This window comes from Podarcis liolepis (genome assembly GCF_965112155.1).
Source record: "Podarcis liolepis genome assembly, chromosome: 1".
NCBI classification, from domain to species: Eukaryota; Metazoa; Chordata; class Lepidosauria; order Squamata; family Lacertidae; genus Podarcis; species Podarcis liolepis.
In genome coordinates, this window is record NC_139554.1 from 48411747 (window position 1) to 48425690 (window position 13944).

Genomic DNA, 13944 nt, shown 5'->3' on the forward strand with positions numbered 1-13944 from the left:
TTGCCTTAGGAAAAGGAGAATCTAAACTTACAGTTCCAATAATGGTCCAGTCCCCCCTCCCCCCTGCCGCGGCCAAATAGAAAGACTTATGCATTCCTTTGGAGGCCTTTTCATTCATCAACTTGGAATTAGTTACATGATAAACATGCACCACCTAGTGGCTCTTTCCTTCTGCTTCTTTTAAAGTTTTTTTCATCACAACTTGGGGACACTGCTTTTATGAAAACAAGATCTTCAGAAACGGAGACACGCTGGAGACACTGAATGTTTCTAGAGATGATGTACATGTCAGAGCTGCCCGAGGTCCCCAGCTCACAAAGGACCAACGCCAGTCCGTTGTTATATACAAAAGTCTTTATTGAAGTTCAGTTTCACTTCCACAGCCGTAGTGTGCAGCTCTATGTCTGAAACTCTAGACCGCCGAAGCTCCGTCTGAATCTCCTCCCCCCAGACACCAGTTTAAGACTCTAGCCTTGCTCCACCTCTTCCTTTGCTCCTTCCTCCTCTGGTTCCACCTGTCAGCTGGGGTCTCGCCCTTCCTAGACTCTTCTGACGCTGAGTCCCCTGAGTCTTCCCCCTGCCTCCGGCGGGCTTTAGGACCTGGTTCCCAATCCGGGTTTTCTACTGTCCCACGCGCCTGTACATTCGAACTTGGCGCGCGCGCCCAGCCGGCAACCTTCCTCCTGACCGTTACACTGCTCCTGTCACTGCTTCCCCCTTCGGGGGGGCTAGCTGGACCCAACCTCCCCTCCGATAGAGGCGTGGTCAGTCCTGACTCATCTTCTCCCCCTGATGGAGGAGACGCTGGCCCTGACACATGGGACTCTTCCCCCCCACTACGCTCTGGTGGGGAAGCTGGTCCTGATCTCCCGCTGCTGCTTTGGGAGTCCCCGCTGGCCCCTTGTTTCTGGTGTGTCCCCCCTTGCCCTGACCATCGGCGCCTCCTTCTGGGAATCTTCTGATTCGCTGGAGAGGCTCATGGAATCTCTTGGGTCACTGTCATACTCCCCTACGCTGCCCTCAGATTCTTCCCCTTCGCTCTCCATTTCCTCTCTCCCCTGTGTCTCTGTCCCTGAGCCCCTGACAGTACATATTGCTTCATAGCAGTAGTAACAACAAAACTGTAGCAATATTTAAGAAGAGTCGATGGATTTGCTCTATATTGCTGAACTGTCACCAGCATGCATTCTACATACAAAACTGGTTATGTCACACTTAGATCCCACCTTTTCTCCAAGGAGCTCAGAGTTTCTCCTCCTCCTCATTTCATCCTGCCAACAACAATGGGAGGCAAGTTAGGCTGAGAGAGAGTGGCTGGCTCAGGGTGTCTCAGTGGGCTTTATGTCTTAAGTGAGGGTTTGAACCTTTCTCTCCCAGGTTGTACTCCAACACTCGAACTATGACACTGCACTGTTTAGGCTTGTCTAATTCCTACTATAAATCTATTCACATTCTTGTTTAACAAAAGCTATTTGAGCTGATTTCCACATTCTCTACTTTGCCCCCCAGCAGCTGATCAGGCTAGGAGGCACAGGTAATCTTCCCCATGACCTGCTCCCTGATCTTTCCACTTGGAAATGTCAGGGTCTGGATCTGGAACCTTTTCCATGTAATGTACATGCTGTAACACAGCATAGTAGAAAAGCATGCACTTTGCACACATAAAAACTGCCAGATTTAATTCCTAGTACAGTGGAACCTCTACTTACAACCATAATCCATTGCGGAGGTCCGGTCATAACTAGAAACGTACATAAGTAGGGGCACACTTTTCCATAGAAAGTACTGGAAAAGTAAATTGATCGATGAAAAACATGGATTTTACTGTCTAACGAGACCATAGATCCATAAAATGAAGGCAATAATAATGTACTGTACTATAAAATAAATAAGACAGTATTGTAGATGGAAAAAAATTAACTTTTTTTCCCTTACGTGCACTGAGGGTGAATGGGCTTACCTGGCTACAAGCTGGGGGTGGGAAAAGGGTCAGTAAAGAGCTGATTCACTTCGGTCACATTTTTTTCTTGCCAGGCCAGGTTCTTCTCTGGACTTCCTCAGGTTAGTTCATCAGTGGGGTTTGGGGCTTCAGTGTGCCCTGCTGTGCCTCTTGCAGGCAACACCTCTTCTAAGGCTTCGGGGGTGGGGTGGGGCTCTCTCCCCGGCAGCAGAGGCCCCAGTGCTGCCCCGCAGCCAGCCGGATGAGCTCCAGGCTGCTGGCAAGGCCTTTGTTCATATCTAGAGTAAAGTTCATAAGTCGAAGCACCTACTGAAGGTCGTAACTGGAATCATACATAAGTAGAGCCGTACGTAAGTCGAGGTTCCACTATATCTCCAGATTAAGAGGATCTCTGCTGTCAGAGCAAAGCAAGACCCTGTTTGTGACAAAGTTTAGTAAAGGTAGGAGTGATCTGAAATGTGTACTGTGTAACCTAACTAGCAAAACTACAGGTTCTCAGCCAGGCTATAAACCTAATAAGCAAAATGTAATGGGGAAAGTCAAAGGCAATTAAAGTGTAATGTAGATCAGGGGTTCCAAGAGGGTGTCCACAGATCACCAGTGGTCCAAACGTTCCATTCAGGTGGTCTGCAGCATGTCTGGATTTGTGGTTTAAGATCATCAAAGCAAATATTCACATTGATTTTTAATTGCATTTAATTGCTTCTTTTATTATGGAAGTGAGAGCTGGACCATAAAGAAGGCTGATCACCAAAGAATTGATGCTTTTGAATTATGGTGCTGGAGGAGACTCTTGTGAGTCCCATGAACTGCAAGAAGATCAAACCTATCCATTCTGAAGGAAATCAGCCCTGAGTGCTCACTGGAAGGACAGATCCTGAAGCTGAGGCTCCAGTACTTTGGCTACCTCATGAGAAGAGAAGACTCCCTGGAAAAGACCCTGATGTTGGGAAAGATGGAGGGCACAAGGAGAAGGGGACGACAGAGGACGAGATTGGATACTGTTCTCGAATCTACCAGCATGAGTTTGACCAAACTGCAGAAGGCAGTGGAAGACAGGAGTGCCTGGCGTGCTCTGGCCCATGGGGTCATGAAGAGTCGGACACAACTAAACAACTAAACAACAACAACAACAAATGTCTAATATTGCATTATATTGTTCTATGAATTGGATTCTATGGAATTCTATGTAGGAAATCAAACCAGCAATAAAGAACTAAAAGCATACAACAACTAGCACAGCACACTGCAATTGCTACAAGAGGCAGAAAAATCATTACGTTGTCCTCCAAGATCCTTAGCGATTTTCAAATGGTCCACGGAGAGGAAAGTTGGGGAGTCACTGCTGGAGAAATGATTCTGCATTGTACAACAAAGTACAGTGGTACCTCGGTTTACGAACTTAATCCGTTCCAGAAGTCCATTCTTAAACTGAAACTATTCTTAAACCAAGGTGCGCTTTCCCTAATGAGGCCTCCTGTCGCAGGTGTCCTTCCACCGTTCGGATTCCATTCTTAGACCGAGGTAAAGTTCGCAAACCGGGACACTACTTCTGGTTTTGCGGAGTTCGTAAACCAAATTGTTCAAAAACAGGACTGTTCATAAACCGAGGTACCACTGTAGTTTGCTTTTCCACTGAAGGTCAGTTAACATGTGATGAAAGTATACCTATTTAAAACACTGTGCTTACTCAAAGCTATTTTTTTAATAAAAAAAATTCAAAACATCTTATTAATAGTAGTGTACCAAAAAGGGCACAGAGGTTTCAAGGAGACTCAGACATAATAAACATGTTTTGTAAATTCAGTGCTAAGAGAAATATGAAGTCTACTGAGAAATTGGTTGGAGTACAGGAGTAAGAGCACTGGCAAGCTTCTGCTTCAAGGTCCCAGCATCAGACTAAAAATATTATGATGTTTGAAATAGGTATTTTGATAAACCCAAGACAATGACAACCAAGGATGTCAGAGAAAACAAACATGCTGTAATGCAAATGAATATGCTATTTTCTTCCACTGCAGTGCTACTATATAATATTTAGACTGCAGGATCGAAATCTGAGAATTGTCACGTAAGTGCACTAGAATTACTATTTAAGGTTTTTCCTGCAAACCTCATTGCTGCAGCAAAGATATCTGGATGCTACCATCTTGTTCAACAGCTGCTTTCAAAACATGTTAGATGGCTTAGCCATGGCCTGTTGGCAGATGAATATGGAACTGTTAATTTTAAAATCTGGTATTGAATACCAAAACGTGCTAACAAATAAATAAGCAGAGACACATAACAACCCAAAGATACAGATAGAGATACAGCATAACACTGAATTAAAAGACCATTGACATGCAAGGTCAAACAGCACAGGCAGCAATTTGACTATTTTTTAACCAAAAAGGAAAGATACCCCTACAACTTAAGTTCTCTATCAATTCTTGCAGAATTCCAAAGCAACAAACCTCAAACTTCACTACAAACTCACTAATGAACTGAGTTGGATTCACTTCTGAGTAAGCATGTCTAGAACTGAAATTTGAGTGACATTTAATCTCGTCAAATCAAGGGGAACATTGTATGGGTTTCTAACTTTGTAAGTCTTTTTTCCTCTAACTCAAATTAGATTAGAAAATGTAAGCAATAAAGGGGAAAGCTGCATTTGAAGCATGGAGCCTTCATAACATGGTGAGAGACACATATATTTTGTACTCTGATAACTTCATTCAAGTATCAAATATAATGCAAAATAGCCTTGTTCCAGGATCAGAGGATGAGATCTTCTATATGTTCGCAATTATTCTAAAGAAGCTAAAGATTATATTTTTAAGCCATATTTGAGTTCTTGCATTACTGCTTTTTGCACAGACAAGATGCCTTTTCTCCACACCTGCTGTATACCTTTAAATAGCTTCCCATACCACAAAAGTTATGACTACAGGCTGGAGTGTAGTAAGTGCAACGACGTGAGAAAAGACATAAACACATTCATTACAAGAATGCAGCTGATGACTATCTGCCTGTGCCAGATATTTTCTGGCCCAAAATACTATCATTTACAGTTCACAACTAACAAAGGCAGAGTCAGCTTTGATTCATGGCATTCCATGATCAACCAGCCAATCACTTATAAAATAAAAACACTTGCATGCAGAAAAGTGCCCTGGCAAAGGTTTATACTTTCAGATTTTGGAAGCATGCTTCAAAGACAAGGCGATTTAGATTTATTGGGTTTTAGAGTGGAGTTTAAATAAAATTATAAACTATTAATCCACAAACACACATTAAAAACAGAGCAATAAAAAGAAAAGAAAAACTAAAAATCAAGTAAAACACACAATAAAACAAATCTAGGGTATTGCTTATAGGTGATCACAATATAGAACAGTGAAACACGGAGATATAATATAATGAATGCGATGAGAAATAAAATAGAATTAAGTACAAATCAAGAAAAAGTAACTTAGAGCACACTAAAAGGCCTGGGCGAATGAACAGTCTTTATTTGATTCTATAAAGGTATCAGACTTGGCACTAGGCAAGCGTCCCTGAAGAGAGAATTCCACTACCAGGACACCATAACCAAGAAAGCGTCCACTTGGTTCCTTGCTCATTGACAAAAATATGTGGAAGAGTGTGCATGTCTGTGTGCACACATTCCTGGCTGCCTGCCTTCTTGAGAGCCTGTGTGCACACATGATGCGAGTGTGCATTGGCCACTTTAGCCATGTCCACAACGGACATGTGGCCATAAGTGGCTTCAGTCAACTCTCAATGAAGTCCTCAAGCCAGCCCTGCTTTGCATCCTCGGGCCCTAAAGGTCATATGAGAAATTTGAGATGCAGGAAGGTGGGAGGCAAACATCACTAAAAAAAAAAAAAGACATGGTGTAGCTCATTCATATATTTGATGGACAGTGTAACTCAGCAAAATGGACACATTCAAAAATATCAGCAAAATACCAGAAAATTGATCAAAGAAAATCTTTCCTGTTACTAAAAACTCAGATATCAACATTTCAAACAAGAACTGTTGCATTTCTGAGCATTTTCATTTGGTCCTAATTAAATTGCAGACTGGCTGAGGTTTCCTTCAGCACAACCTCCCATCTGTCTTATTTTTCTACTACCCAAAATATTAACCAGAGTCTCAAGTGGGAGAAAGTTACACATAGCAATGAAAGAAAACCCACCAGCAGTTTATTAGAGTTAAAGCAAAACAGACTTTCTGGAGGTCTGTCTAAAATGCCAATTTTTGACCTCATTTTTGAATGTGGAACTTATTTTTACAGAATTTAAGATGCATCGCCATCTATTTTCCACTCGGTGAAATCTTTTGAGGTGCTCGATAGAACAGAAAGTGACCGTTTCCCATTATTACCGTATTTACTCAAATGTAATGCACACCATTTTTGGCCAAATTACATTGCAAAAATTAGAGTGCGCATTAGATTTGATGGCACATTTATATTCTCCAGCAAATACTTTTTTGGTTTCAAGGTTTTGAATATTGAGGTGTGCATTAGATTTGATGGCGCATTAGATTTGTGTAAATACCATAGTCAGAATGTCTCCCCCTGCCAGAGTTTTATTGTACATTTATCTTATATGTGCCCATCTTGGCTTATTTAAGCTTGCTGAGATGACCAAGTGGATCAAGGATATGGTCAATGTATCCTTGAAGGAGAAAGTGTTCTTGGCCATCCTGAACAAGGCAGTGATCCAGCCACTCCTGAAAAAGCCCAGCCTAGATCCATTGGTTTGTGGAAACTATTGCCCAGTCACAAATACATCCTTTTTAGGGAAACTGATTGAGAGGTTTGCAGCAAAACAATTGCAGGTACTCTGGGATGAAGGAGGTTATCTTTACTCTTTTCAACCTGAGTTCAGGCCTGGTTATGAGACTGAGTTGGCCCTGGTCAATCAGGTATATAAGCTACATGCCCAATGGCCCCTTAAACCAATTGCCAAAACAGAATGCCTAGTTCAGTGTTTCCCAACCACTGTTCCGCGGCACACTAGTGTGCCGCGAGATGTCGCCTGGTGTGCCGCGAGATGTTGCCTGGAGGGAGGCGGGCGAGTCCAGCGGCGAGAGGCGGGGCAGCGGCGGCGAGGAGCCAAGCCGGGCTCTCCTTCCTGCCTTGCTTTGCTGCCTCCTCCCCCCCCCAAAGCTTGGAGGTTCCCCGGCAGGAAGGAGGGAACTTAATCCTCTCCAAGGGCTGCGGAAAACAGACATGCAAATGGGGGCTTGCCAGCTCTTCAAGCGCCGCCGGCTTTCTTCGGGAATTACCGCCCGCCGAGCCCGGTAACGCTGACAGGCCGAGCCGCGGGGCTTGGCAGCGCAGCTGGCAGAGTGTGGGAAAGGGCGGCCGCCACGCGCCGGGCAAGGCGAGACTCGACGGGGAGGACACCGGCAGCAGCGCCCCCCCCCCAAACCCGCTCCGGGCAGGTAATTCACAGAGAGTGGACAGAAGGAAGCCTTAAAGGGCTCAGGTAATTCACAGAGAGTGGACAGAAGGAAGCCTTAAAGGGCTTCAGCCTCCCAGAGTGGCGGGGAATAATAATAATAATAATAATAATAATAATAATAATAATAATAATAATAATAATAAATTGACAGGTGGTGTTTTTCTAGGTGAGGGGGTGGGGACTGTAATAACAAAAAAATCAGCTGTATATCAACCGCTGTTTTGCAATGAGGAATTGCAAATAAGGAAGATCAAAAGGAGAATGTTTTTTTGGGGGGGACCTTTCTCTTCCTCCTCCTCCTCCTCTCGTTCTTGCTCCTCTTCCTGGCAAAAGGGCTGCTGAGACCCCTTCTCTCTTGGGTGCCGGTGGGTGCTGTGACGTTGACGCTGCTGTGGCAAGTGCCTTTACTTAGCAGAGTGCATTCCCCTTTACACAGGAGGGGAGGGAAAAAATTGAAACTTACACTTTCGTGCGTCCCTCCTGGCGTGACGCTGCACGCTGACGTCACGGGGCTGTAATGGTGGTGTGCCTCGAGATTTTTTTCATCAAACAAGTGTGCCTTTGCCCAAAAAACGTTGGGAAACACTGGCCTAGTTGACATTTTGGGGGCGGACAGCTTGCAAGTCTCATTTTTCAATACAATTTTTTTGGTTCCTGAAATTCAATCTCACTGTGAAGATAAAATATAATGGACAGAAATCTACAGGATGTGTTGCTGTTGTGTGAAAACAGTCACGATCCAAGGATCCCCAGGCATGCACCTCCAGATGGTGGAGACGTCAGACGCCATCCTAGCACCCAGGCATCTTCACTTGGTCGCAAGTGGCCAATAGCCAGGTGCAAAATGCTCCTGGTGCCTGGCAGAGTGCAACCCTGTTGTGTTTACTTGATCTTTCAGGAGCTTCTGATCGCCTTGACCATGGTATCCTTATGAAACGACTTAGTGGGATCGGTATGGGAGGCACTGCTTTACAGTGGTTCCAATCCTATCCCAGAGAATTATATTTGGAAAGCTGCCAGAAGGAAATGAAGCCCCCAAGCTTAGAAAGGTTCCTCAGCCCTGCTTTACAGCCAAACAAGAAAATAACAGAGGTAGTATAAAATTAGAATGCAGCAGTAGCAAGTATGAACTAGGAGTGATCAAGTAAATTTTCCAACTATTGTGATTTTTTAATGTTAAAAAGAACCTTTTGTTACCCGCTAGATGTTTGTAATTTACAAGGGAAACAATCCAGATCTTAAAACATGACTTGGAAAAAGTGGGAGCTGACTTATGCACACTTACCTGGGACTTCACTGAACTCAACATATAAGAGCGCACTGTTATTCCATCTTAAGGTGGCAATCCCAGGAAACAATCACACACACACACACAAACAAACATATTGTCTAGCACAGTGGTGTCCAAACTTTTTTCAAAGAGAGCCAGATTTGATGAAGTGAAGGGCCATGGGGGCCGACCAAAGTTGTTGACCTTTTTTTTTAGGAGGATTGAAATTGTTCAGGCCCCCAGATTACTTACAATAAGATTACAATAAAACTGTCAATATCATAAACAATCATTAGTGGTATAAGCAGATACAATTGTTTTAACGTGATGGCACTGACAACACCTGTCCAAAAGCTCTAAACCAGAGGGCAGTCAAACCATGTGTAAACATAAGTGCTTTGAAAGCCCCAACCTCTCCTTTAGAGACCACGGCTTGTCCTGCCACTGTATTACTTTAAATTGCAATCCAGTATTACTGTATTACCTCCCTTTCTACACTTTTCTGTGACACTGAAACAGGAAATATTGCACCAGCTTTTTCATTTCTTTTTCTCAACAGCATTATTTTTTTATGAGCATGACTCTTCCAAACGGAACATTGTGTCAAGACCATAAAACTGCAAAAACGCGCATTCTTGAAACACTCGGCTTGAAAGCAGACAGATGTCAGCAAAACTGAAACTAGTTATAAATTCATTTAAACCATAACAGTTTTCAAAGTAAATGTTGTGTTGCAAAATAATAATTTTAACCACTATAAATAAAAGAGAATTTTTACACAATGAAATACTGTTATTTAGATAGGCTGGAGGACATTTCACCCTGCTACAAGGGTAAAGGGAGGGATAAAAGTCACTTCCTGAATAAGAGGGCAGGAGTTAATCAAACTCTACATGGCAATTTACTACAATTTACCAGTGAACTTTTTTCTTCTCTCATGGGGAGACCAAAACCCTGTTTGTAAGTAGCAAGGCAAACAGACCTGAACTGATATGTTCTTTTTATTTTCTGAAGTCTGCTTTATTCCCATGGTCCTCTTCTTCCTTAGTTACTCTTAATCAACTTTATATAATTTGGCTGTTGAGGTCTGAGGTTGTGTTGATGCTAGACTCTAAGGGTTAGTGTAATCTCCCACAGGCTTAGACCCTGGGCACATACTTCTTGTGTGAATAAGCGGAGTCTGACAGGAAAGCAAGCAAGCTGCTCTGATCTCTAGGGTGGGATAGCAGCTGGATACCAGCTCTGTTTCCCTGTGAAGAGGAGAGGGATTTGGCCAAGAAGCACAGAATGCACTGTCTCCAGGCCTCTTCATATGTAATTGCCTTGCACTCCCAGGAACCACCCATGTCTTGAGTTGAGATGATGCCCTAAAAGGGAGGGTGGCGGCAGCATACTAGATAGCTATGAAGCAAGACTGGCCTACCTTAAAAGACAGTTGCACATGGAAGGGTGTAAACAGATTTTCCTAGCCTTCACTTCTGTTAAATCCACTATGAATTTAAATTAATGATCCCAACTTAGTCATGTTCATTAGTTTCAGTAAGTCTACCTTGAGTAAAGCTTAGTTGAATAACACCTCATAAAGCAGCCAAAAAAAGCTAGAAAAGGTTTTTTAGATCGCCATTAAGACAAACATAAAAAGCAATTCAGAAATAAAAAAAATATTTAAAAGCCCTCCACCAATTTTGTGGAAGTTTAAAAGTAAGTTACGAACGCGGCAAACCCAGAAGTGTTTACTTCCGGGTTTGCCACGCACACACATGCAGAAGTGATCTGCGCACATGCACAGAAGTGCTTTATTGCGCTTCGCGCACACGCAGTAGTGGCACTCTACTTAAGGACTTTGGGGGGCCCAAACGGCACCTCAAAATGGATTGCGTTCGTAAATAGAGGTACCACTGTAATTTAATTCTTTTAAAAAAAAATCTGACTACATTTTCGTTCAAGTGTTCAAGGCAACATATTTAATCAATCTAAATGGAGTACAGACACCAAACACAAAACTACTATACTTTTCCTCTGCTGTTTTATGAATTTAAACAGTGATTCAAACCTTCTTTTAAACCGGCTGTTTGTAGTATATACAGGGTTAAAATAGCAAAAGGATACATTAATAAAGTAAGTATCAATGCTTAACTTTTCCATTCATTCAGCATCTCTGGAAAACATTAAAAGCTTCAGTCTTCTTAGCATTCTGTCTCTATGTTCTTAAGGAAGGGCAAAGTGCAACATCTCTGGATTGCTTTCTATAGCTCAATTTACAATGTTAATCAACTGAAATGAAATAACTAAAAGACAGAGGTATTAAGAACTTCCATACACATTATGTAACCTTCCACTTTGCCAAGAATGCATCATATTTGCTCTAAATGCAAACAGAAATGTCGTTAAAGTCACTTTTTCAAAAACCATTTTGCTGGCTCCTTTTTAAACGTGTATCATTGAGTAAGATGGTCTGGGCCATTACCTTTGCACACAATTTTAAAGGCATGGATTAATGTTTTAGTATTTCAAGACACCTGACAAATTTTATAGCCGGTTTCAAAAAATAAAATCAACCCCTACCATGTTTCATAGGAACTTTTCTTCCTAAATCTAATGTATGATTGACTGAGGCAAAAGCTACAAGAACCAGAGCAGTCAGAGGCAGAAGAGTTCACAGATGGATCACATCTCCCCAACACATTTTTTTTCTTAAATTACTCAATACAGTATGCTTCCTACACTTACAGAATGCTTAAAAATTCTATCACACTAGGCTTCCTGGGGATTATTCTTCTCTAAAATTGTTCTTAAGGAAAAACTTGTCTAAAAGCAAAATATTGCTTTTGACACAGATTTAATTAACTCTGCTCAAAAGCTACCTAAGATTTTGTATTTTTATATTTGGCCCTGCTCTTCCTCTAAGGAGCTCAGGGCAACTTACAAATATCCCTAATGTGATCCCATTTCCAGACAGTTTACAGGGCCAAACTACTTTCAGCATTAGAATGTAGGACCATTTTTGACCCTCTTATACGCACACATGGCGGTGGGGCAGAAGTGCTACTCTTTATATGACAAAGTCTTCCAGTTCTCACCCACCCATCCACCCAAATCTGTTCTGGATACTCCCTAAACGCCCCAGAACAGAGAGCAGGGGGCACTCAGGAAGAGGGGTGGGAGAAGTTCCACTGCACAAGCCCTTGTGTGAACAGGGCAACTTTGTTGGATATATCCCCAAGGGAGGAATCCAACATTGTGCTTTTCTGATAATTCTGTCAGTGCAAGCATTTTGGCTTGCCAGGCAGAACAATCCCAACTCTTCTCCCCACCACACACTATCCTGGGGATTCTTCCCATCCCCCAGAGTCAATATAGGGGAGCACACAGGGTGGAGGAGGCGGGGGGAAGGCCACACTGCACAAGTTAAAGTCTTTGCACAGGGCTTCCACCGACAGGACACAGTTGAACTTCACCGCATATCACTTTAACTCAACAAATCAAACACAGTCAAGAATGCTGACTGCCAGGAGGTTCCCTACATCTCCTTCAAATATTCTGACACGTGCCTGTCCCCCAGATCAATTTGTCAGATGGAGTGTTATCATTTTCAAGTTGAGTACATTCCAGTTTCTTCCTATGGTGGTGTTATTTTTAAAGTTCAGTTTTCTTTTTCTTCACTGAATAGAATGTTTTGTTCCAAAAATTCACCTTCTGCCCAATTACATTAATTAAGATGATCCATAGAGGCCCCAAACCATGGATAATTGGAACAAGAGAAGGAGAGCTTTTTCTCTTGCCACATCAGACTTTGTACATCTGATTTATGGAGATCCTTGTTTGCCTTCTGCTGCAGTGTCCAGGTCTTCCTGTACAGCCAGTGTTGGGTCTTTAATCAATTAATTGTATATGTTTTTTAATTTTCTCCAAGTAGCCACCCCTAAAGGTAAAGGTACCCCTGCCTGTACGGGCCAGTTGTGACTGACTCTAGGGTTGCGCGCTCATCTCACTCAAGAGGCCGGGAGCCGGCGCTGTCCGAAGACACTTCCGGGTCACGTGGCCAGCGTGACGAAGCTGCAACTGGCAAGCCAGCACCAGTGCCGCACACGGAAACGCCATTTACCTTCCCGCTATAAAGCGGTACCTATTTATTTATTTGCACTTAGGGGTGCTTTCGAATTGCTAGGTAGGAAGGAGCTGGGACCGAACGACGGGAGCTCACCCCACCGCGGGGATTCGAACTGCCGACCTTATGATCAGCAAGTCCTAGGCACTGAGGTTTTACCCACAGCGCTACCCGCGTCCCTGCCCAAAAAGGTAGCATATTTATTATGTATTAAAATAATTAGTAAATTTATAATTAGTAAAGTGCTAAGCATATCAGCTGAAGGACCAGAACCACTAAACATATGCCAAATGACTAAAGGTGGACACACTATATTTCATTAAAAGCAATGTTCAAATTTCCAACCCCAAAGTATCTAGTAACTCTAGATAAAATGTAAGTCTAATAAAGTGGTCATATTGTGAAACATTTTCCATTTTATTATGATGCAATACAACCTCAGTCCACATTTGCCAAGTTCAAAATATCTCACTGCTTAGTCAATGAAAATTCAACACACACAAATTTCAGTCCTTGAGGGAGACAACAGCAAATGCCTGATGATGCCTGATGATGCTCAGCCAAATGCCTGATGATGAAGCATGCCACAATATCCTCATGATATAAATCCACGCAGAAGAGATGGGCAACCCATCTCTTGTGCCGCCATCCAAACTACTAACAACTTTGCACTTGAATACATATGCATATGTGCACAAAGTAAAAAGGGAGAGAAACTTACTGGTATTGAAAATTCTTCAGCCAAGTACTTCAGTATTGATGCCTCCCTACTCAGTAAGTTGCTCCTTTGCTGCAGGTTGCCTTGAAGTTTTGTATCAAACTCTTTTCTGACTACAGAAGCAACAGAGTCAATTACTACTAGTTTGGCATTCTTTGAAATAATTTCTTCTTCCAAAGATTCAATCCTGAAAACAAATTGAAGCATTCATTTAGCAATGATACTATACCAGGATTTAGAGTAAGTGTGTTAGGTGCCATGAGACATGCAAGTGGCAAAGTTGGTACAGAGACCTGATCTTTCCCTTTAAACTCACTTATTGAATCCTGTACGCCAACAAGGTTGAGAGCTATACCTGTGAACATGCACATATCTTGCAGGATAATTTCTCATTTAATCAAGCAAACCTTGTTCTACACTCATGAACAT

The 13944-nt window shown here is 42.6% G+C and overlaps 1 protein-coding gene across 15 annotated transcripts in view; it reads right to left on the reverse strand.

Annotated features, from left to right (window-relative positions):
* RAD51B (RAD51 paralog B) overlaps positions 1-13944 on the reverse strand; it is a 297374-nt gene that overhangs the window by 265735 nt on the left and 17695 nt on the right. For all 15 annotated transcript variants that reach the window (XR_014516114.1, XM_083461035.1, XM_083461034.1 and 12 more), the window contains exon 7: positions 13519-13702. Coding sequence is in view for 14 of the 15 variants with exons in the window: in XM_083461035.1 (XP_083317161.1) it covers positions 13519-13702 (184 nt within the window). In the remaining variant the exon portion in view is untranslated. The remainder of the gene's footprint in view (positions 1-13518; positions 13703-13944) is intronic.